Source organism: Tubulanus polymorphus, chromosome 11 (genome assembly GCF_964204645.1).
Source record: "Tubulanus polymorphus chromosome 11, tnTubPoly1.2, whole genome shotgun sequence".
In the NCBI taxonomy this organism is placed as follows: Eukaryota; Metazoa; Nemertea; class Palaeonemertea; order Tubulaniformes; family Tubulanidae; genus Tubulanus; species Tubulanus polymorphus.
The window spans coordinates 13721210-13747041 of NC_134035.1; the positions used below are offsets into that span (position 1 = coordinate 13721210).

At 42.4% G+C, this 25832-nt stretch overlaps 3 protein-coding genes across 4 annotated transcripts; 1 reads left to right on the plus strand and 2 right to left on the minus strand.

Annotated features, from left to right (window-relative positions):
- Positions 1-8816: 8816 nt before the first annotated feature.
- LOC141912596 (uncharacterized) lies at positions 8817-15312 on the minus strand. The gene is made up of 8 exons (XM_074803887.1): positions 14857-15312; positions 13472-14340; positions 13185-13329; positions 12717-12857; positions 11080-11253; positions 10517-10621; positions 10105-10267; positions 8817-9851 (listed from the first exon to the last, which is right to left on the minus strand). Exons 1-8 carry the CDS (start codon positions 15196-15198, stop codon positions 9583-9585), a joined length of 2208 nt encoding a protein of 735 aa, XP_074659988.1. The 5' UTR covers positions 15199-15312; the 3' UTR covers positions 8817-9582.
- LOC141913381 (uncharacterized) lies at positions 15227-19697 on the minus strand. Its single transcript, XM_074804887.1, has 5 exons — positions 19620-19697; positions 18981-19080; positions 18401-18526; positions 15295-17964; positions 15227-15241 (listed from the first exon to the last, which is right to left on the minus strand). Exons 1-5 carry the CDS (start codon positions 19634-19636, stop codon positions 15227-15229), a joined length of 2928 nt encoding a protein of 975 aa, XP_074660988.1. The 5' UTR covers positions 19637-19697.
- Positions 19207-24347, plus strand: LOC141912597 (apoptosis regulator BAX-like). 2 transcript variants are annotated; one of them, XM_074803888.1, is made up of 7 exons: positions 19207-19247; positions 19677-20024; positions 20419-20586; positions 21352-21436; positions 21907-22042; positions 22137-22235; positions 22896-24347. In XM_074803888.1, the coding sequence occupies exons 2-7, from the start codon at positions 19964-19966 to the stop codon at positions 23001-23003; spliced, it is 657 nt and encodes a 218-aa protein (XP_074659989.1). In that variant the 5' UTR covers positions 19207-19247; positions 19677-19963; the 3' UTR covers positions 23004-24347. The 2 variants fall into 2 exon arrangements, with proteins under 2 accessions (XP_074659989.1, XP_074659991.1); XM_074803890.1 differs by having other exon boundaries at positions 20419-20571.
- Positions 24348-25832: the final 1485 nt, after the last annotated feature.

Here is a 25832-nt window from a genome sequence, read left to right on the forward strand (position 1 = left end):
CTCCTCTCTCCTCTCTCCTCTCTCCTCTCTCCTCTCTCCTCTCTCCTCTCTCCTCTCTCCTCTCTCCTCTCTCTCCTCTCTCCTCTCTCCTCTCTCCTCTCTCCTCTCTCCTCTCTCCTCTCTCCTCTCTCCTCGCTCCTCTCTCTTCTATCCCTCTCCTCTCCCCTCTCTCCCTTCTCTCCCCTCTCCTCTCTCCCCTTTTTTTCATTTCCTACCTCTTTCCTTCCTCCCTCTCCCCACTCTCCCCATCTCCCCCTCTCTCCCCCCTCTCTCCCTCTCTCCTCTTTCTCTCATTTCGAGTTTGATACTTTTTCAATTTTTCTATCTATAATTCAATTAACCTAAATACATTGACATTAACTCAACAGGCAGGGGCTACACCCTTCTCCCTGTCACACCCCATACTCAACAGGCAGGGGGCTACACCCTTCTCCCTGTCACACCCCTTACTCTTATATCTCACCCCACACAATTCGTGTCACGCAACATTAACTGCTTTTAGCTTTCATTTCATGTTTTTATATTATGATTGAACAACATCCAGTTATACGTATTAATTCCTAACAGTTAATGTATCGTTAATTGGTATCGTATCAAATTTCTTGATATTTCACAGATCTAGTTTTTCCACACCCATATAGTTTAGGGATTAGATTTCAATTTCAGGCGACCCTCCTGTTGTCCATCGATTGTATTATATAATTCATTCCATTGTCGCTATTGGCGATGTGTCTTTTTGCTATAAATTGCGCCTTTGTCAGGCGGAAAAATATTTGTGAAAAAATATTAGAATCAGTTTATTTAATTATTCTCGTTTCGTACGAGCAACGAATGCGTTTTAAATATCGTAAAATTAATTGAATCATTAAAAGTGATTTCTGCGTAAAATGTTGAAAAAATATTTAAGTGAAATGCAATCAAATATCAATGGTTAAGGTATCCGCCAAGTCGACACAATACTGAATTCGAATGACTATTCGTGAGCCTCAATTTTCATTTCTAATTCAATAGTCCAAATGCGTCCAAATTTTCTTTCCAAATAGTCCAAATGTGTATTTCATATCCAAGTTATTTAGTGTAAATTATCATTAAGGTAATTCGTCAACATAATGACGTCTCAACTACGATTTCAACAGCGAGTTTGATAGATACAGCTGTATAGCTACTGTTATTGATATCAGATTTTGAAAATATCAAAAATTCATCAAGACTAGTCTTTTTGATAATATCAATATCATTAAAGCCGTTTTTTTATAATGAAAGAATGTTCATTTTATTATTAAGGATCCTTCCTCGATGAAGCGTCCGATACGACAAACAGCGGGTAACAGACGATCTTTACTCAAATCCGGGATTAACAGAATAAAGACCTCGAGTACCCGTGAACAAATAATCCTATAATCCTAATCCTTATCGGGGCGCATAAGAAGGTTGGTATTGTGGTTTTTGTGTATCGGGGTGAACTGGTCCGTTGGGTCCAGGTATTGTAACACATCCCCGGAGACGTGTAGCTAAGGATGCGCGATGCCTTGTAAGTGATGTTGTTTGCGAGCTATAGACGACGTCACGCTGATATTGCTAGGATCCACGATCTGATTAACATGCTCAAATCACCATGAATTCAACTCGCCTGATTTGTCACTTTATTGCGCGGAGAGAAATCCTTCAATTTGTATCACGCCTGATTTCTGAGAGACCGGCTTTACCTACAGACAGAACCGCGCGGAAAAAGTCTGGAAGAATCTCCCGACCGCCCCCGGGCCTCGCGCTGTTCTACGCATCTCTTGATTTCTTTGTCAGGGGGGTGATGTACCAGTGATATCCCATGGCGATTCCTAGCAGGGATCTCTTGATGCCACGTGGTGTGAGCGACTTAAAGATTAAGACGTTTTAGAGAGACCCTCGCTTGCCGAGGGTGCTAACATAATCTCCGTAACAAAGGTGTAAATATACGGGTTTTCCGCATTAGAGTCTGCGCGCGCATTATGTGTTACCTGTCAATCATAATTGGATGCGGAATTTTTGATTTAAAACTAATTTAGACGCAAACATTGATGTGAATAAACACTATTTCTGTCTATGAAAATACATAAATACACAAAATTGTGTCAAGGAGCTTTGAATTCAATTTGTTCAAATCAAAAAATTTAATCCAATGAATAAGTTTCCAGTTTCTAGGCGCCATATTGTGGCGGTCCCTCGAGGTCCCCATTGTTGCGATTGTCACTCTTTTTTGACTTTTTTTTAGGATCGAATATCAATTTGCTTTGTAGTCCTTCGCTTGATAAACTTAATTTATACTTTTAACTCTATAACATTGAGTCGAAAAAACCCCAACTGTGGAACTGGACCCAGCATAGCCAGTAAAACAACATCGCCAACTGTGAGTTGGACCCATAGATCCACAAGCTTCACAATCGTGGTCTATCATATCATACCATAAGACAGTTCCAATCGGCCTGAAGAACCAGGTTTGGTCATAGGCTGGGCATAAATCTAAGCCTTAGGCCCGGAGGGTTATTAAACCAATTGACTGTAACTTGTGCATGGACCCCCGGGTTAAAAGTTAAACTGCCCCGAATGGCTAGAAATTATTTCTAATTGTGAAATCGAATTGATAGAGAAAAAGACGATAAAAAATCGACAGCAGGGAGTTGTAAATGTGTGAGAGGTGTGTGTAATACCAGGGGGTCGTCCTGGACACAATACTGGGTGTGTTTATATCAAACTACCACAAATAATTCGTTTAATGTTCATCGAAGTCCGGAGTCAATATGGGCGTCGACGGCGCCTGTCCAGGACAACATCAGAAATCAATTCTGGTCAGAAATATATCATTGTCGAGATATAATTTGTAAGGATCGATATAATATCGGTACGCGCGCGTCAGGCGTTAGGAAAAAAACATGTTTATATAGATATAATGCTAACGATGTGGAATTGGCCTCGGGTAGTGAGGACACCCGGTCAGGTTAGGATTGCCCTTCGAGGCAGGGAATCGCTGGACCCAGAGGCATCTTTAGGTCGTTTAGGACAATCGCTTAACTGAATATGAGAAAATACATTCTAAGCAAATGTGGAATTGGAGCTGGAGTCAAATTAAATCCACACAACTGTGGAACTGGATTCAGAGTCAAACTAAACCCACACAACTGTGGAACTGGATTCAGAGTCAAACTAAACCCACACAACTGTGGAACTGGATTCAGAGTCAAACTAAACCCACACAACTGTGGAACTGGATTCAGAGTCAAACTAAACCCACACAACTGTGGAACTGGATTCAGAGTCAAACTAGACCCACACAACTGTGGAACTGGATTCAGAGTCAAACTAAACCTAAACAATGTGGAACTGGAGCTAGAGTCAAAATTAAACCCACACAACTGTGGAACTGAATCCACCCCTACAGTTACAGCTATTGCGCCATGTATTCTGCTCAGGTGGAAGCGAGGTGACACTCTTACAAGACAAGTTAAGCCGATTTGGTGATCAGCAGCGCAGAAAATATTCCTTCAAAATAATCATTTCAGCGCGGCTTCTAAAGAATCCGTATCGAAGAGAAGGTATAGAAGGCGGTGTGCGCGCGCAGGATGCGCGGTGTCGAGTATAGGACAGGAACTGACGAACCGGAAGTGATGAGTACCGAAAGCTAGCAAATGAATCTCTGACGATATCAATCTGTGCAGAAATAATGCTTTAATGCAATTGTGATTATGATTAGCCGCTCACTGCCGAAAGGCCAACAACAAATTACTGTAGGTTTGGACAACCTCGCGACGACGTTGATGATATCGCTTTCTTCATTTGGTTCTTCTTAACGACCATATTACGCATTCATTGGGATGCTGCTGATGCTGCTGCTGCTGCCGATGCTGCTGATGCTGCTGCTGTAGGGATGATACGAGAGATACGGCTGAGACCGACAGAATCACGTTGATACGATGTGACATGTGATGATGAGGCAACTTGTCAGTAATTGGGTTCATCCCTTCATCAAGGGAGGTCGGAACACCAACAGGGAGGTCGGAGTCCCAGTTGGCAGGTGAGGGCACCAACAGGGAGGTGATGGCACGAGCAGGGAGGTCGGAGCCCCAACCGGGAGGTCGGGACACCAACAGAGAGGTGAGGGCACCAACAGAGAGGTTGAGGGAACCAGCAGGGAGGTCTTGTTTGGAAGACTCTTTTTTTCTCAATTTTTTTCTAAAATTTTGCCCGAAACACACAAATCTGTAAGCTGTTAATTCAGCCCGAAAGCCAAACTGGAACAGATTTGTATCTACAGGATTTGGGTGTATAACCCTGAGAGGAGAGTATCAGAAAACCCCCCGCAGCACCGGCGAAAATACGATATCTCTCTAGGGAAACCAGAGAATAATTTCTGGAATCTAATTTCGCAAACACTCGACATTAATAGAGTAATAATAACGATTGAGGAGTGCGTGGTGCGTGGTGCATGGTGCGTGGTGCGTTGTGCGTGGTGGTCAGTGTTTTAAAGAGTGAAGAGAGTCGCGGATAGATATAGAGGGGGGTGAGAGGAGGAGGGAGGATTTTGTGTTGTATTAGGGTTTGATTTTATGGATAATTTAACCTGATAATTATACTCAACGATACACTGTTTGAAGATACCGACAAGTCCATATGTCACACACACACACACAGCAGATACCTCGGGATCGTGTACACGGGGAGGATACCCCTACAGGCGCTGTGTACCCGCCGCGGACACGCTCCGGTAAGTTTCACGGACCGATTTAACAATCGATGAGATCTGGGGGGAAGACGAAATAACGTTTCTTCCAAAAAAAAACTTGTGTATTTTCTGGCAATTGCCAGACACAGCGCCCCACGGGACCAATAGAATATACCCGCGTCTTAAAGGTACGCAGGAGACAGGGAGAGTGAGAGTGCCGTGACTCCGGCAGCTGCTGAGTAAACAAATATAGGAAAATAAAGAAGATATCCATAAATACAGCAGGATTCTGTAGCAACCAGGTTAGGCCTACAGGGCCTGTTACTGGAAAGTTGGTCTGAATATGAGTTCCATAAACAAAATAACTGTCTATGATTATATTATGAAAATAAACTAAAAGAATAGTAACGTTTAGACTCAATTCTATGAGGCATTTTCAGAAACTAAGAGACTAGTGACGTTTAGACTCAATTCTATGAACCATTTTCAAAAACTAAGAGAGTAGTGACGTTTAGACTCAATTCTATGAGACATTTTCAAAAACTAAGGGAGTAGTGTCGTTTAGACTAAATTCTGCCATTTTCAAAACAAAGAGAGTAGTTACGTTTATACTCTCTTAAGAATTATGAGGTTTGCTACGGTCCTAGGCTCAGTGGAACTGTGGAACAGTGGAACTGGGTCATCTAGAAATCATTCCACATTATATTCTAGACCGGACATGGGCAACTGATTTCACAAAAGCTCTCTAACTAACTAACACTCACAGAACTGCTTTCAATGCGAGCTAATTACTAAATAAAATCAATAACTGTTAATAACCGCCGGTAATTAAAGGTCGCTCGGTGTTATAATTAATAATCAGATTCTGTATGAGTGAACTCGAGGCTTGAATTAATTCCCAGTCTCGGTATGAAAGCGAGTGAAGCTAATTTGATATGAACTGCGCCGATACTCGTTCATTATTGCTATATTAAGGAAGTTCTGCGAGTTCCGTCGCCTACTTTTTACTCAATCATTAGAATCTCTCCCTCTCTCTCTCTGTCGTGGTACGGGCGTTTTTTTCTGTGTTGTATGTGTGGTTATTTCACGCGTGAAAGACCCGACTCAATCGAGTCAGAGACCCTTTGAAGTATAGACCGTACACTTGATATCGGTGCGCGCGACGATAAGACGCCGCCGCACCCCGAGTTAGTTAGTTAATCAAATATATCGAATCGGTAACTCGTTTCAGCTAACAGTTCATCCACTCTAAAACTGGTTTACCCCGAGCAAACCGGTTTAACCTGAACGCTTGATTCGGTTTACAGTTTAAAAGTTTGAAAACTTGCGGTAGATAATCGAATGCATCACCCTAACATATTATAGGAGTTGGCATTATTGAAATTATCTCAGTAAAAGACAAACGAAGTTTCTTAGTTTGTCTGATCAGTTCGGTGACTGGGGACCAGTCAGCTGTGTGGTGACTGGGGACCAGTCAGCTGTGTGGAGCTCTTTTTCACTTACAGACTCGCTGTCACTTAGCGAAAAAATAAAATCGAAAGAAATATATATCATTTCAATAGCGTAGCGATGAATTTTCAACCGGTCAAAGATATGTCAACCAAAAAGATACTTAAGTTTTGGCCAGGCCAAAATGAAAAGCCAGGACGTCAACCACGCGGCTAACGCGTCCTTAACGGCTGGTACCCTAACCCTAGTTCCACCATAACCCTAACCCTAGCTAGATCGTAACCCTAACCCTAGCAGGACTCGAACCAGTGACCCCTGGCATGCCAGCTGAGCATGCTAACCACTAGACCATAGACCTGTAGTGACTGTGCTAGTTTGTAAGTTTGGCTGGTCAGTGTGGTGACCGGTGGTCAGTCGGGTGTGGCGACTGGTCACCAGTCAAGTGTGCGGTGACTCTATATTCACCAACTTTCATTTTTGATTTGACCAACCGTCCAAACCTTATCTGTACTTATTTAGGATTTCAGAATCAGATCCACGTTTCGTTTCCTCGGCAGTTTGTAAACCGGGCACACAACAAATAAGTAGAAATCAAATCAAGTGAAATAAATAAGAAAGAAATCAAGATCAAAGAACAATCAGTGTTGTTTTATTACGCAGCAGCAGCAGCAGCAGCAGCAGCAGCAGCAGCAGATGCAGCAGCAACAGCAGCATCAGCAGCAGCAGCAGCAGATGCTGCAGCAGCAGTAGCCGTGAATTAAAGACACTGTAGTACCAACCGGAACTATCCCCGTTCCGTTCGGCAGCTCCTGTCGTCTGTCATCAACCTTCGCGCGCGTGTTTTATTGAAAACTAAACAAAATGTGATTTAGATTATGAAAACGATCTTTTCTTTATTTTCTATTTACAAATGAATCTCTCCGGCTCTCTCTCTCTCGATCTACCATGTATCATATGGGATATTGTATCTGTTATGAGTATTATCTGGTGTCTATTGTCAGCAGACGTACGTGCATCCGGCGCGGCTGGAGCTGGTCGTGTTGGTACGTGCGCCATTCATTCAAACTAAAATAAAAAGAATCTCTTCTCTCTCGACTCATCGTTTATTTCAAATGACGTGATTTAAACGATATGGCGCCATAAGGTACAACGTCGATTGGTAATCGAACAGACTGTATTGACGGGTGGTGGGGTAGGTAAAGGAGAGAGGGGCTAGGGGAGGGAGGGGGGTTCATGCTTTCATCGACCATCGGGTTTCGGTTCTCTGTTTGGGCCTCTGTTTTCTGAGGCAGAATGAAATCTATTCGAATAACAGCGCCTTATACTCAGACATGGCCTACTGGGACTTTTGACTTACTTGATCAAAAACGAAATCATTTTTACTTTTTAGTGGAGAGAGGAGAGAGGAGAGAGAGAGGAGAGAGGAGAGAGGAGAGAGAGAGGAGAGAGGAGAGAGGAGAGGGAGAGGGAGAGGGAGAGGGAGAGAAAGCGAGGAGAGGGGAGGGAGAGGAGAGAGAGAGGAGAGCGGGAGAGGAGATAGGGAGGGGGAGAAAGAGGAGAGCAGAGAGGGAGGGGGAGAGAGAGAGAGGAGAGAAGAGCGGGAAAGGGAGGGGAGAGAGAGGAGAGGAGAGCGGGAGAGGGAGGGAGGGGGAGAGAGAGAGGAGGGGAGAGGTTTGAATTGAAAGCTGTCGCTGATTTGTTTTTTTTTTCTATTTCAGTATGAAGATGAGTGACTTCCTGTGAACACGTGGTGTCACACAAGCTGTTACAATTCTCACTTCACTACAGTCAATCAGTGTCTATTGCTAATAATTACTAATTGAACTATAACGCACAGATTTTTCAAACACGCGCGTCTATTAATTCTCGACTGTAATTATCGAGGTAAATGATACTATAATAATATTGCTTGTACGGGATTGTAGCCGTTATAGATCAACCACCAGCAGGGTCCAATTTTACAAAATAGACTTAATTCTTAAATCCAGCTCTCAACAGAGTGTACATAGTATGCGATAAGTGGATGGTCGACAACGTGTACAGGGGTGTCCCGGGTTCAAACCCGGTAACTGATTTAGAGTGGTCCTGATGCTGAATAGGGGATGTTGAGGGGTGTCCCGGGTTCGAACCCAGTAATTACTGATACTGATTCAGAGTCGTTCTGATGCTGATGTACAGGGGTGTCGGGTTCGAACCCAGTAATTACTGATACTGATTCAGAGTGGTACTGATGCTGAATTGAGGATGTACAGGGGCGTCGGGACATAGCGATACCGGTACATGGATTGATATGTTCGCCATCTATTGGAATTGTGCTGAACTATCACATATCTCGTTTTTTCAATAGCGAAGATTTGCGAGGTGCTAAATATCACATTCGCCATCTATCGGACACGAAGGAATTTAAATGTCAATATACATGATGTCCCGGGCTCGAACCAGTTATCCACGTCAATAACAGGACGCCTGTTTTCCCGCGAGAAACAGAAATAATAAAACCTGAACACAATCTTAATACTGACACCTTTTTATTTTATAATATAACTTTTGTTATTATAAATCAATATTCACTAGAAGATTGAAAAAACGACGATATATCTAATACTTTTAATATAAAAACATTGATAAAAGAAAATCTTTTTTATAACAATAAAATTAAAAAGAAAAAACCCACCTTATTGAAATCCATTCACCTAATTATTGATTATAAAGAATACACATGTATGATTGATATGGAGCTGTGGTATGGAACAGTCACTTGAAAGCAGTCACTATCTGCTGCAGCCTGTAACCTGCAGCCCTTCAGACAATCTGCAGCCTGGAACCTGCAGCCCTTCAGACAATCTGCAGCCTGTAACCTGCACCCCTACAGACAATCTGCAGCCTGTAACCTGCACCCCTACAGACAATCTGCAGCCTGTAACCTGCAGCCCTTCAGACAATCTGCAGCCTGTAACCTGCACCCCTACAGACACTCTACAGCCTGTAACCTGCAGCCTTTCAAGCAGCACCCATGATGTATGGAATGTTTTACTTTGGCCGGAATTGATTGACATTTCTAAAGGAATGACATGTGACAATTTACTAGTATTCAATAAGTTAGTAGAAACCGGGAAAACTAAACCCACAATAAAACAATGATTCAAAACAATCGCAATTTTATCTACAGATCCACAGTAGACTACGATCTCTTGTCTCTGATCTACAGTAGACTACGATCTCTTGTCTCTGATCTACAGTAGACTACATGCTCTTGCCTCAGTGTTGGGACAAATAGATATTCACAGCAAGGCAGCAAATGAATTCAGGGACAGTTACAGTAATTCTCTTTGAATAACTATCTACCTTGTAATTAGTTACAGTAATCTTCCTAGAATAATAATCTAACTTGTAATTAATTACAGTAATTTTCATTGACTAATAATCTTTGATGTAATAAATTACAGTAATTTCAATTTATAATCCTCGATACCCGTTATGATTTCTATATCAGTATAAATCAACGTAGTCACAGCGTTCGCCGCCGTTCTCCAAACTGCTGCCTTTGTTACCGCGTCGTCATAGGTAACGACGATACCTCGTCCACCGATCAGATCGTCCGAAGTCGCCGACTGATTTTCGGAATTCTGGCGGATTTTCTCGATGAATTCGTTAAACACTTCAATCATCATCTCGAACACAAGTGTACGATTCGATATCTCACAATTATCTGAAATATATCAAAAAAGAAAAATGTTCAAAATACACATGTGACCTTCACCTTAAAACAATCCACTTGATGTTTTGAAATCGGCCTATTTCATAATGGACGAAGCCATCTTGGATTTTGATTAAAACAGCCATTAGCTTGGATATTGAATTTGACGGAATAATCAAAATACAAAATGGCTGCTTACTCAAAATACAAAATGGCCACTCAAGGAAAATACAAGATGGCTGCTTTGTAGATGTGTTATTCATACCGATAAGTTGTTTCAGTATTTGTATCGAGTGTTGTTCAGTCGACCCCGCTCCGGGTAAAACCACTCCTCGCTCTATTGCATACTGTAGTCTATACGCGCAGTGTAGAAACTGTTCCTCTTTATGTCTCAAGAGGGCGCTAGCTGGATGACAACTAACCGCCGTCTGGAAATAGAACAATGACAACAGTTAATGTAAGACAAGGTTTTTACTAATCAGCGAATTCAAAATTCCCCTCGACAGATATCCTCAATGAGGGCTGTTTCTTATCAAGAGGTTCCTCGCGCCACTCGTCACCAGCAAGAACAACAAGACACCAAAAACTCAAATTCCCTCAGATTATTTTCAAGAAACGAGTCGGAAATCTCTGATTTGCCTGATCTGTAAGAATATTGAAGGTGTGAATCTATTTACCCAGGTTGGATGTCCACAGTCTACGATTATGTATGGAAGAAGAGAATCAGAATCCATCCAATCAGCTCGCCAAACTGATAACTTTATTCCACTCGCTACATTATACTACAATAGATAAAGTTACAATGTAACATGAACTAGTTACAGTGCCCCAGTTACAATGTATCATGAACTAGTTACAGTGCCCCAGTTACAATGTATCATGAACTAGTTACAGTGCCCCAGTTACAATGTTTTTGTCCAGATTCTTTTTACGTAAAGGTACACACTGATAAAAGCAATTACTTAATAAGCAATTTAAAAAGCTTGTGCTGCATAGTTTCCCGACAGCTGAACATGTATATGGTATGGAAAGGAGATATATAGTTAAGAGACCGAAGTATTTTGCCAAACACATTTCCAGAATTTTTCGCACATTTTCATGGTTTTTCACAGATTTTCATAAATTTTTCACATTTTGCGCATTTTGAAGCAGAAATCAATTTTTCACAGATTTTCAACACATTTTCCACACCAATCCGTGTGAACCGTGGGCCTGTAATGATAAGACGTTGCACGCTTACCTTGTTAACGTCGCGTATATAAGTGGTAAGTTCAGTTTTAGTAGCCGTTGAAATCGTACGTAACACTTTATACGGCACGTGATGAATGACGGCAATCGCAAAGTTTTTAGAATTCAGCGTCAGCAATAAATTCAAATCTACTTCGCCTTGAACTAAAACGGCTTTTACATTCAACTAGAAAATATACAATACACTCAGGTATTAAAACAAGCTTATTTCATTTAAAAGGCATCGAGAAATTTGAGCAAACTACTTATAAACCGAGTAGAATTGAGAGTGATATCTGAGTTGGATGGTACAGTAGACTCGGCTCAAGTCTGATCTTATGACTTGACAGTGATATCTGAGTTGGATGGTACAGTAGACTCCGCTCAAGTCGGATCGTTTGACTTGAAAGTGATATCTGAGTTCATACAGTTGACTCGAGTAGACTCAAGTCGGATCTTTTGACTTGAGAGTGATATCTGAGTTGGATGTTACAGTAGACTCCGCTCAAGTTTGATCTTTTGACTTGAGAGCGATATCTGAGTTGGATGTTACAGTAGACTCCGCTCAAGTTTGATCTTTTGACTTGAGAGTGATATCTGAGTTGGATGGTACAGTAGACTCCGCTCAACTTTGATCTTATGACTTGACAGTGATATCTGAGTTGGATGGTACAGTAGACTCCGCTCAAGTCTGATCTTTTGACTTGAGAGTGATATCTGAGTTGGATGATACAGTAGACTGCGCTCAAGTCTGATCTTTATGACTTGAGAGTGATATCTGAGTTGGATGATACAGTAGACTCCGCTCAAGTCTGATCTTTTGACTCGAGAGTGATATCTGAGTTGGATGGTACAGTAGACTCCGCTCAAGTCTGATCTTTTGACTCGAGAGCGATATCTGAGTTGGATGGTACAGTAGACTCCGCTCAAGTCTGATCTTTTGACTTGACAGTGGTATCTGAGTTGGATGATACAGTAGACTCCGCTCAAGTCTGATCTTTTGACTCGAGAGCGATATCTGAGTTGGATGGTACAGTAGACTCCGCTCAAGTCAGATCTTTTGACTTGAGAGTGATATCTGAGTTGGATGGTACAGTAGACTCCGCTCAAGTCTGATCTTTTGACTCGAGAGCGATATCTGAGTTGGATGATACAGTAGACTCCACTCAAGTCTGATCTTTTGACTCGAGAGCGATATCTGAGTTGGATGGTACAGTAGACTCCGCTCAAGTCTGATCTTTTGACTCGAGAGTGATATCTGAGTTGGATGGTACAGTAGACTCCGCTCAAGTCTGATCTTTTGACTCGAGAGTGATATCTGAGTTGGATGATACAGTAGACTCCGCTCAAGTCTGATCTTTTGACTCGAAAGCGATATCTGAGTTGGATGGTACAGTAGACTCCGCTCAAGTCTGATCTTTTAACTTGAGAGTGATATCTGAGTTGGATGGTACAGTAGACTCCGCTCAAGTCTGATCTTTTGACTTGACAGTGGTATCTGAGTTGGATGGTACAGTAGACTCCACTCAAGTCTGATCTTTTGACTTGAGAGTGATATCTGAGTTGGATGATACAGTAGACTCTGCTATAAGTAGATCCAGTTCTAGACTCTACGCTGAGTTAAACTCTGGTTATGATAATCAAACTCACATTTTTCAGAATAAGAACACACTGATCGATCCATGTTTCTCTAGTTTGTGAAATCGTTTCAACGTCTGTCGTCACCGAGCTGTTCACCGAGTCTTTATGTCCCGTGTGTTTCCATGACGATTTTAAATCACCGGCGATTAACTGCAACAATAGAATTTACAAACGAACATTCTTCAGCGAAAATATCAATAGTTTACTGGGGTAACATCAAGGGGAAATTTCTTGTATCACTTGTTTTAACTTGAGAGTCAAATTCTACCCAAGAACTGTGGAACTGGGTCCTAAACTGTGGAACCAGGTCCTGAACTGTGGAACCGGGTCCTGAACTGTGGAACCGGGTTCAGAACTGTGGAACTGGGTTCAGAACTGTGGAACTGGATCCTGAACTGTGGAACTGGTCCAAGAACTGTGGAACTGGATCCAGAACTGTGAAACTAGTTTCAGTTGTATAATAATTGTAAGACTCACCAGAATGTTATAATCAGTTGAATTGTCTTGTTGAATAATTGAAATGACATCAGTCGAGGCCGGTAAAATAATACCATCTACAACTGTGGGTTTAACAGATATAGACCCCTGCAGACAGTAACAGTTAACACTAGAAACATCAAACCTGCAATAAAAACACATACATCATGCAACAGTCCAGGCTGAGGGGGATGTGAGGAGATGAGAAGGGTGTGAGGGGCTGTGAGGGGAGAGAGGGCTGTGAGGGGCTATGAGGGGATGAGAGGGGAGAAGATTGATAAACTTACTGTTGTTTGTGATGATGATTTGCTGCTGCTGTTTGTTGTTTGTTGTAAGTCATCATTAACAGATCGGAGACATCATCACAATTACGAGTTAATCCACGGATAATCCTCTTTAAATCCACACCCGACGACGAACACGAGATTATCTCGCATTGTCGAGATTTACCCGAGTCCGGATTATCGTCCGTTGTTGTCGAGGGTGAATCGAATCGGGAAGGAATCAACGATGATTCGATGAAGAAATTCTCACAATTCATCGTCACATTTTCGATCAGTTTTTCGTTGTATTTCGTGATATTCTCGGTCGCCGTGACGACCGAATCTCGAAACTCGGCGCGTAACCAAGCCTCATTCTCATCGACCAATCGAATCAAAGCCGATTTACGGTCGGTAACGTCGCGAATCAATTGTTGAAACGATTCCGAGGACACGGCGACGAACGAAGCTCGATTCTCTTCCCAGTGAACGAGCAATGATTCGGAATCTACGTTTAGAATCTGTACGAGATTCTGACACTGTCGCTCGGCGACGGGAATCGTACGCGTCGTCGTGGAATCGACGAGGATTCGTTTATTCCTCGTAACAATACCGATCGTTTCTCCATGAATCTCGTAGGATTTCATCGTCAATAAACGAAACATCTCGCGAATCTGATTCGTGCAGAGATCGGCGGAATCATCGAGAGCTTGATTCATCGTCGTTACGATTCTTTCCGTTTTATGAATCGCGGATTCGTGGAATAGTTCTAGTAGTTTTTTAAGCTGGTTACAATGACGTTGTAGTAGTGTCGAGTATGAACACATCGATTCACTTATATAATCATACAGAGCAGAACGCTGTTTGAATATCTTACCCAACAATGACTCATCATCCTACAAATAAATTAATAATTAATATCCGACCCCGAGTCGCGCAGTCGTTTCTTTAATATAAGTTGTCTTATATCTCAAAACTGGTCTTAAATTGTTATTGATCTTAAGACTGGGGCTGCAGTAGCTCAAATGTTGGTTAAAAATACCTGGCGGATTTATACCAAAGTTATGACAAACTTCCAACTGTCACTATGTCAGCTATCTACTGGTTAACTCTACCCAACTTTTAAACAACTGCAGCCCCTGGATTTTAATTGTTATTGTCCGCGCCCAGTTTCACAAAAATGATAAATGCCTAAATCGATTAAAGATAAACTGAATTAATGAAGAAATTATATTGATTTAAGAGTTAAACCTGTTTGTGAAACTGGGACGTGAAGAGTTAAACAGACACTGCAAATAAACTGATTTCAACTGAAGAAATTGAAACAAGAGTCAAAGATCTGTAACACCCCCTCGTCCCTCGCTCCCCTCACCCTCCCCCTCCCCCCCCCCACTAGAGAGGATGATACGTACCTTTATAACGTTAGCCGACAATAATTCAGTTTTCCGATCGACCTCGTCTTTCAAAACTTCAAACGTAGCGTGTAAACTCTCCAATAAACTCGATTGATATTGATCGATCATTGATTTCGACGTTGCGAATATCTTCGTTCGTTCGTCGTCGACGGCGACCGATAATACGTCGTCGAGGCAACGACGTTTTTTGTCTCGGTGTTCGGAGATGACGTGACGTAACGACAAACATAAACTCTCGATACTCGTATCGATACGCTGATACAACTCAGCGAGAATCTGCCATAATTCATCGGTACAATCTCCGATACATTGGTTTATTCTCACTCGAGATACAGGCATTCGCGGTGATTCCCTCCATGGTGATTCCCTACCCAATGATTCCCTTCCTGTAGATTCCCTCCATACAGATTCCCTGCCCGATGATTCCCTTCCTACAGATTCCCTCCATGCCGATTCCCTTCCTACAGATTCCCTTCCTGTAGATTCCCTTCCTACAGATTCCCTCCATGCTGATTCCCTTCCTACAGATTCCCTTCCTGTAGATTCCCTTCCTACAGATTCCCTCCATGCTGATTGCCTCCCTCGTGATTCTCTCCATACAGATTCCCTCTCAAGCGATTCCCTCCCTGTCGATTCAGTAGCTACTGATACATTCCCCGCAGATTCCCACCATGTTGATTCCGTTGTTCCCGGTGATTCCCTCGATTCCGCTGTCACTGATTTACCGTTCAATTTCATGAAGAATTGCTCGTATATAGCGTGTACGTCGAGCGCCCCCTGGTGTCTGAACGCGTCCATATCACCGGTGAACGATTCACTCGATCGCTCGCTTTTAGACGCCGATACATCCTTGTCGTCGTGGAAACTATCGACCATTGTTTGAAACGTAGCGTCGAGTTTAGAGTTGAAACTCGCCTGAGTTTTAACGATTCGATTCTCGAGTTTTAAACTCTCGTTTTTAACTCGTTCGATCAAAGAATCGCAGATTCTCGTAAATATCGTCGAGAACGATTCGTCTCGAATCGACGACGAATCGAGATTCAATATCGCGAGAGATTTCGACCGCGTTGTATCACCGTGGTAACCGGAGTCGACTCGTGTGTCGACCCTGCGTTTCTCGACCCCTCGTCTCTGGACCCCGCCACCGCCGCCGCTGCTGCTGCTGCTGTCATCGTTATTCAAACTCTTCGATGATTTCCCGATCTCAAAACGACGTCTCGTTAACTCAGGAGTTTTAGAACGTAGTATATTCGGTGAAGATTTCGAACTCTTTAAACTCCTGCTCGTTACAACTCGTTCACGACCGATAAATTTACGATTGGATGACGTGTAAATCATATGTTCAGCGCGCTCCGAGGTGTCCGGTGGATGGTGCATTGAGTAGGTGTCCGGTGGATGGTGCATTGAGTAGGTGTCGGGTGAATGGTGTGAGCTATAGGTGTCTGGTTGGCGTGAGTTGTAGGTGTCCGGTTGGCGTGAGTCGTAGGTGTCCGGTTGGCATGAGTTGTAGGCATCCAGTTGGCGTATTGAGTCAGTGTCTGGTTGGCGGTAGGTGTTTGGTTGGCGTGAGTTGTAAGCTCCCGGTTGGCACGTTGAATAAGTGTCCGGTTGGTACGAGGAATAGGTGTCTGGTTGGCGTGAGTTGTAAGCATCTGGTTGGCGCGTTGAGTAAGGGTCTGATCCATTCTCTGATCTGTAGTGTCGACTCATCTTCGTAACAATCGGTCGTTTGAATTTTATTTTCTCATTAATCAGATCGTTAATAGATGGCGTTGTTGTAGAAGTGTTTTCTAGGAACACATCGTCGTCGTGTATTTTCTGTCCGACCGAAAGTTTACGTAATTCACACGTTTTTCCGGTTTCCGTTGATTTCTTTCCGCGATCATCGAAACAAGCATCGAATTCATCTTCGTATTCGTGATTCAAACCAGCAGCGATATCTCGTCGATTCAGATTCAGAGGAGAGTTGAGAGGAGGAGGAAGAGAATTGAGATTCAGAGGAGCAGAATTGAGAGGAGGAGGAGGAAGAGGAAGAGAATTGAGATTCAGAGGAGAATTGAAAGGAGGAGGAAGAGAATTGAGATTCAGAGGAGCAGATGGAACCTGAAATGGAACCTCGTCATTTTGAGGCAGTAAATCGACAATCTGAGTCGGCAAATCAGAATATGGAGGCGGGAAGTCCACATTTGAAGGAGGGGTGGTAGGAGCCAGGGTGCCTGAAGGTTGGACGCTGGAGAGCAGGTTGCTGGAGGACTGGACGCTGGAGGGCAGGTTGCTGGAGGGCTGGACGCTGGAGGGCTGGACGCCGGAGAGCTGGACGCCGGAGGGCTCGACGCTGGAGGTTTGGATGCTGTTTGATGATGTAAACTGATTATCATTAAACCCGGAGGTTTTTATCCGTTTTTCGATATTTCGTAAGTTGAATAAAACATCACCGGATTTTGTTAAATCTAAACACGATACAAACTCATCGTCATCATCATCATCATCACTATCATCATCACTAATCCCTCTTTCCTCTTCATTACTTTGACCTCTAGTTGGAGGAGAGGAGGTAGATAATTCTGTATTATTTATTGCTGTATTTGAGCTTGGAGCAAATGGAGCAGGAAAATCCTCAATAGGAGGCGGTAGATCTTCAATCCAATGTGGCAGGATTTCTGTTGCAGGCAAGTCTCCTGGAGCAGACAAGTCCTCATTTGGAGGTGGCAGGATTTCTGTTGGAGGTGGCAGGAATTCTGTCGGCGGCAAATCTTCTGGAGCAGGCAAATCCTCGAATGGAGGTGGCAGAATATCTGTTGGAGGAGGTAAAATATCTGCTGGAAACGGGATTTCCGGTGGATGAGGCAGGATTTCTGTTGGAGGTGGCAGGAATACTTGTGTCGGAAGTGGCAGGATTTCTGATGGAGGCAAGTCTTCTGGAGCAGGCAAGTCCTCGATTGGAAGAGTCAAATCATCTGTTTGTAGGTTGCAAGAAGTAATGAATATGGATTCATGATTCTCTGTATTGTCGAGCCGTATTTTAATTGAGATATTCTCGAGATTTTTGATACATTCGTGAATTCCTTCATGTAGACCTTCGCAAACATCAAACACAGGAACCCCCTGAAATATACAATCAATCATCAAACACAGGAACCCCCTAAAACATAAAATCAATTATCAAACACAGGAACCCCCTAAAATTTACAATCAAAATCTAGTTCTCAGAGTTAAAACGACTCTAACTGAAGTTTTTGAATCAATAACTGTGTAACTGGTATCAGTAACTGTGGAACTGGTTTCAGTAACTGTGGAACTGGTTTCAGTAACTGTGGAACTGGGTTCAGAACTGTGGAACTGGATCCAGAATTGTGGTGGAGCTGCCTTAGTCTTCTCTCCTGGGCCTAGCCTTCCAATATTTCCTAGATCCGCCGGATGCGCCCCTATACTGTGGAACTCCGACCACAGTCTTCATTGTGTACATGCAAATTATGCTGATTATAACTCAAGAGGTTTTAATCTAGTTAACGAATGATGGATGTTTGATTAAATCACTGACCTGTTGTAGAAGTTTGAGAGATTTATCGAGCCATGCGTTAATGAGAAAGTGTAATGTTTTAACACCGCACACGTATGTATCATGATGAGTTTGTATCGTTGACTGGATCAACTCACTTCTTATATCCTAACAATTAAAAATAACGGTCAAAGTGTGATGTCATAGTGGTCACCTGACTATTTACTCAGCCAGGTCATAGGCTGTGACAACACTGGTCATGTGACCTGGTATTAGGGTTGTGATTGGCAATGATGTCACTGGTCACCTGACCTAGGGTTAGGGCTGTGATGTCACTGGTCACGTGACTGTCATTGGCTGAGGTGTCATAGTGGCCATCTGCTGTCATTGGCTGTGAGGTATTAGGGTTGTGATGTCACTGGTCACATGATCAGGTATTAGGGTTGTGATTGGCTGTGATGTCACTGGTCACGTGACCCGGAATAGGAATTGTGATTGGCTGTGATATCACTGGTCACATGACCCGGTATAGGGGTTGTGATTGGCTGAGATGTCACTGGTCACATGGCCCGGTATTGGGGTTGTGATTGGTCATGTGACCCCAGGCGGGGTAGGTTCTTACTTTAATAGGCCGATGTTGCAGTATTTCTGCTGTACAATTTGTAAACGAATATCCACCAGATTTTCCACCATTTTCTTCATTTTCTTGTAAACAAAACAAACTATAACGAAATAGAGAGTAATATCAGTTTCATTCCATTTATCATAGAGCATCTAATAGAGAGGGCACACGCACGCACGTGTGCCCACACGCACAATACGTCGATCATTCTATGACATCAGTCTCTCCGCCAAAGTTTGAATCGATGTCGCCATTGAAGAAAATAAAGTAAACCAACAGCGATTACGCCAAAAATTTGAGTTTAACTTTTTTTGTGAAACTGGGCCAAGCAGGCACACGCACATGCCAACACGCACACCACACGCACACGCTAGGCTATATGACATCAGTCTCTATATTTTACTCAACGTCTCTGGTTTAATTCATTCACTTTCAAAACAAACGCTATACTAAGCCTACCACCAGTAGCGTCGTATTATCAATAAACAAGATTTTTATTAAAGCAAGCTGGGGGCTCAATTTGATGACAAATATATATCAACAGTTGACAATCTGGCTGGTGGAATGAGAGGGCGCAGAACGGGTTATTGGGGGATAGAAGCTGAACCTGGTCGAGGGAGCAGACAATGTTTCAAATACCTGCAGCTGCCGATCATTATCTGCTGTTTAACTGTTCGAAATTCACATTTTATTCAGTTTTCAGAGTCAACAATCCGCCATTGTTTCACTAATTACCGCCGATAAGCGAGCGATTCCGGCCAGACACGACCCGGTGTACCAGCGCGCTCTAATCATCAAATACTCGAGTAACGATCGCATTCTGAAGTACTCGGCGAGCGAGCGCAGAATTCTCGACGCCGTCAAAGGCTCACATACTTAAACAATGAAAAGCAAAGAATAAAAAACGTCAAAAACAGCGACAATCAAAAGCTCGATTTTCGAAGTTTCGTATTTAAAGTGACACGGGTTGAGGTGCGGTGATAATGGCTGAAGGAGGGCAGGATCCAAACAGGGATAATCCATCAGATCATCCTCTTAATCCCAGTAAGTTTCTTGCTTCCAATCCAATCGATCCCATTTGGCATTTCCCAAGGCCAACCCGATCCCGAATGAGAACAAAAAACGATTTTTATTTAATTTCGAAGTTTTATGTGTAAGTATTTGAATAGGAGCAGTTAAAAAAAATCTTTTGATTTGTAGTTTCACAATGACTGTGATAGGGATTTGGACAGGGGTTCGGTTTTGGGCACTCATTCATCGACATTCATCATGGATAGGACAGGAGGTTGGGCAAGGCTCTGGCCCGGGACACTTAACAGTGACAGGGTCAGGGTTAAGGGTAGCTCTACAGCCAGTGCTGCGAGGCCGCTGTAGGAGGCTGCTACTCCACTATCCCTGTCGGTATTTAAACATGTTACACTTTCGTTTTTTGTTTCAGATTGGCGCAGGTTACAGAGAAGTTTAAGCCGTCACGATATCGGGAACCAATCACGTTTCTTGTTACATCAGTTCATACACGAGCGTCTAACCGATGAAGGATTGAGGAATGCTCCCGATCTGGACACATTAGTCGAACCAGGAACACCTTCAGGTTGTGATAACTGCGGTAATGCTAGCTTAATATAAACACCCTCCCTCCACCCTTTCCCTCCCTCCCCCTTTCCCTCCCTCACCCTCTCACCCCCCCCTCCAACTCACTCTGATCGAGTGATAACTCCTGGCCATTGGTACCAGGAGAAAAGGGTAAAAAATTGCTTTGACCTCTTTATTGGCCACGCTGACCTGTATAATATTGACTAACTATTCGATCCATTTCTGCTACTATTTGACCTGTTTCTTGGTCATAATTGACCTGTTTATTGGTCACTCCTTGACCTCTGTTCATTGGCTACTATTTGACTTGTTTCTTGGCCACTGCTGACCAATGTCTTCACCACTATTTGACCTGTTTCTTGGCCACTGTCGATCGATGGCTTTCTTGACTTTTATTTAACCTGTTATTTTGCCACTGTTGACCAGTGTCTTTGCCACTATTGACCTGTTTCCTGGCCTATCTATGCACCACTTTTTGCCTTGTTTTGCCACTGTAATTATTTGCCACTCATCACTGTTTTATTTCTCATGAAATTGTGTTATTTTCAAATCGTTTTGAATTCTTCCATATTGTATTACATCACGTCACCGGTGACCGGTCACTTCACCGGTGACTGGTCACCTCATGTTTGATTTCCATTCATTTTCAATGTCATTCAATATTCATCTTATTCTGTGTCTAATAATCAGCTGATACTAATACAGTAGTCATTGACAACTACTGTTTGACTGTCAAAAGGTTTGCCATCAAATGAAATAAACTGTATTTATGTTTTAGGTCCACCTATTGATAAAGTACGTGAAGTAGCTCGATGTTTACGTATGATTGGAGATGAATTAGACCAGGATGATAGATTACAATGGTAAATCATGATATCTCTATCGATAATCTCATTTCCCTCGCGTGGTTCACTGATATTCGATAATCTCAGGTCCCTCATGTGGTTCACCGATATTCGATAATCTCAGGTCCCTCGCGTGGTTCACTGATATTTGATAATCTCAGGTCCCTCACGTGGTTCACTGATATTCGATAAACTCAGGTCCCTCACGTGGTTCACTGATATTCGATAATCTCAGGTCCCTCACGTGGTTCACTGATATTCGATAATCTCAGGTCCCTCAACGTGGTTCACTGATATTCGATAATCTCAGGTCCCTCACGTGGTTCACTGATATTCGATAATCTCAGGTCCCTCAACGTGGTTCACTGATATTCGATAATCTCAGGTCCCTCACGTGGTTCACTGATATTCGATAATCTCAGGTCCCTCACGTAGTTCACTGATATTCGATTGATTTGATAGATTCTCGTTTTATTTCTTGTCGATAGTTTGATCTCTGAGATTTCACCCGAATCACCACAACAGACATTCATGAATGTTGCCAAGGAGATATTCTCCGATGGAATTTACAACTGGGGACGTGTTGTCACTTTATTTTACTTTGCCTTCAAAATGGTGCGAAAGGTACGTTTAACCCGTCGTGAAATTACTCTATTCTTCTGTAACATGTATTGGTCTAAGTTTAATTGGAAATTAATTCGATATTTTCTATTTTCAGGCGTTGGATAAAATACCGTTAATAAAAGCAATAATCGATTGGGTCGTAGATTTCATAATAGCATACGTAGCACCTTGGATTATAGAAAGAGGAGGCTGGGTCAGTATTCATTTAATTCATATTTCATTTAATTCAATTGGCCATATTCATCATATTGTTAGATTGATATTTCTTTCAATTCAGTATCGGGGCAGATTCAAGGGGATCTCATTAGATTTAAACGTGACCCCTGCCCTTCGAAATATCAGGGCACTAAGCGTCAAAATGAGTAAAATTTGTCAGGAAACAAATTGTGAAAAATATCGGGTCTTTTAAATCCTACAAGTAAAATATTTTAAAGAAGTTCAGGAGTTTCCATCTGTTCAGTTGCAAAAAACCAAACCTCCAAATTTTGAATAAGTTCCTAATGAAAATCCCCTCTGTATTAACCCTTTCAGTGCGTCTACACCGCAGTGCGGTGTATAAATCAGCGATAGATTTTGCTTGTACACCGCACTGCGGTGTATTGATGTAATTAATAATTAGTTTTTATCTCCCTTGAAAGATGGCAGCACATGTCAAACATAGTGAAATATTAGTAACTAACAGACGCACTATAGTGGTATTCCCGTTATTCAACACACTAGGGTGGAATTTTTTTAAATTTTAGATTATCTCCAGCACTATAGCGTATTAATTAGTCAGCACTGAAAGGGTTAAATAATGAAAATCTATATCACCGATAGAAACTAATGATTGTTATGGTATTTTCACACACAGGAAGCGATACAAGAATATTTCGGAACGCCAGCTATTCAAACGTTAGGAGTTTTTCTCAGTGGAATCATCTGCAGCGCTGCTTTTATCTGGTGGAAAAATTATAAATAGATTACAACGAGACGGAGAGAGAGACAAATGAACACTAATCGATGGATCGGATTGATTGATGGATCGGACTGAATACCGGACTCGAAACGGCCGGCGATTAAAAAAATCTGTTTTATATTCGTGTAAATTAGAGAAATTACTGTGAAATAACTTTATAAAACGTGTTAAATATTTGGGGCCAGTTTGACGAGGGTTTTCAACCTCCTCAGGATCCTCACAGATGTTAGTTGATTATTAATAGCGCCCCCTAGTGAGTATTTAAAACAACACACTGAATGAACCCGTGCACCTCTAATATATTATATTCGAATTATGTAAAATTGATTAAAGTCAAACTTGCGATAAGTTGTCATTCGGATATTAAGTCATTACGTTACTGAAGCAGACCGGACTACCACTACTATTTCAGGGTAGTTACTACCCTTTTTGAGAGGTCAATTACGACCAAAATTATTAAAATGCTCTCAAATCGGAATAGCAGGGTGCGATCTAAGCACTTGTCCGATTGCCCGGGACAAGTATATTTTCATTTAGGGCGAGTAGGTTATCATTATCACTTGTCCTCCGGGCTAGTGCAATTTTATGTTACAAAGCATTTTTCCCACTCGATACAACGGATGATAGCGCCACCAGTCAAACTGCCTGTGTAGGGCAAGTAGATTTTTGAGGTTGCAAGTAAAATTTCACATATGCTTGCCCCCGGGCAAGTGATTCTTATTCCTTAGATCGGACCCTGGAATAGTAACTAGTTAATCAACGATTAAGCTACTATTTTCGTTGTCAAATTGTGGCGAAAACTACTATGTTGTCAGGTCTGCTGAAGTCGACTCTTCTATTTTCGATAATCAATTTGTATTTCTAATTCAATTTACTAAGCATAAGTCATTATTTGGATAAGTCGCTCGTAAGTTTCACGGTATTTTAAATTCTCCGCGGGAAATTATTTATTAATAATTTCCGACACGTTTGAATATTTATATCCTGCTGAAAAAAGAAGCACAAATTTAATACCTTTTTTTCTCGTTTTCATTTTTATAATTTATTCAAATACGAAACGTGTTAATTAGTTAAAAATCAATGAATTTAATACAATGTATAAAAGTTTGCCGGCGGATACTGGTTATAATTTATTCACTTGTAAAATATCTGTCAATCATGTTTAATCGTTTCTATGGTGATTATGAGACCCATCCCACTATAAACTGTTTAAGTCTCTCATTTCCTGTTTTTTTTGCGGTTTTTTTTTCAGAGGTAATCTTTTTGTTAACTATAGAATTTAAGATTGATGAAACCACCGCAAGTTTGTGCCGTGGTGTAGAGATTTATGAGAAAAAAATGAATAAAATAAGATAAAAATTGTACAAATTACGTCGACATTCGTTTGAAATTTACTCATTAAGTTTTGGATGTTTAAATGTACTGTTGGAATTTTTGAGGACTGAGACTAAGGATTTTATCTCAACATGGGCCTGCGGGAAGCAATACAGGAACAATCCCTATACAATCAGACAGTTCTGTCAAAGTAGCTCAAAACTCTTTCAAAAATTAGATTCTACTTTTATTAGCATAATTTTGGAGTTTATAGAATCGCAAGTTTGAAATAAAATGACTATATTGATTACTTTTGATTACTCGCATGCCACAGTAGGAACGTAAAACTTCGTCGAATCGTTACCGTCAAGTGCTGCCCTGGAAGATATCGTTGACGGCGAACCTGAGAACTAACGTATTACTCGCATGCCACAGGTAGGAATATCCAGCAGCGAGGTTACTTCACATATTCGCCGTCAATGTTGTGTAAAGGGGCAGCACTTGACGGTAAATGTCTGACACTTCGAGGGCACGGGGCTCAGATGATGATGTGAATTAGGTTCGGGGTCCATTCTCGAAATATCACTTTAAGACCTAACAAAGTCACTCTACGATCCCCAACGGACGAAAATCAGGAGGAGGAGTCTCTACTGCTATTGTCGTGACAGTAACTGAGGAACGAGTAACTGGGTTAATTTATCGATCACTCAAGAGTGCCCCAGGTTCTGCCTGTACGTAAAACAGTACTGCGCGCTCATGGAGAGAGTACAGTGCCGCCGCTGCTGCAAATGCCAAGGTTACCCACCGATAGCAGTGCAGTAATACACACAACCTAACCGAACTCGCTCCGCGCAGAGTGTAATTCAGGAGTGATGTGAAATCATCTGATATTTAGTCATCATGAAACACGCCCAGTCATACTGCTCTTATTTCGCAGTGGTACATATACTGATTAGTGGTAGATACAGATGAGTGGTATCCGGCGATGAGTGGTTGGTTAGAATCTGAGTGGACTATTGATAATTGGGCTCAGAAAGCCATCACGTGTATCTCAATAGCCGCACTATTCGGTTTTATACTAGTTTTTACGGTCGTGTCGTTCGTAAAAATATGTCGTAAATACTGTGGGATTTGTTACTGCGGCTTCGATTCAGGTGCAAGAAGGCGACAACAGCTGCGAGTACCTGCGGCTACTGGGGCTGCATCTGTAGCCACATGGAATAAATCCGATGGACCGCAGTTGTACCCGGGTGGTCCAACAGCAACGGTGACCACCGAGTTAGACGGACCGGCCGCAGAGACGGCAGCGACCTGTGGTGAATCGCTGCTCCCGGCTAACGATACATCGACGTCGGCACCATCAGCGACCTTTGAGTCTCACACATCAACGTCGGCAACGACCTGCGAGTCAACTACGGCTACAGCAAGTGACAGCCTGCTGCCGACAGCAAGTGACAGCCTGCTGCTGCCGACAGCAAGTGACAGCCTGCTGCCGACAGCAAGAGACAGCCTGCTACC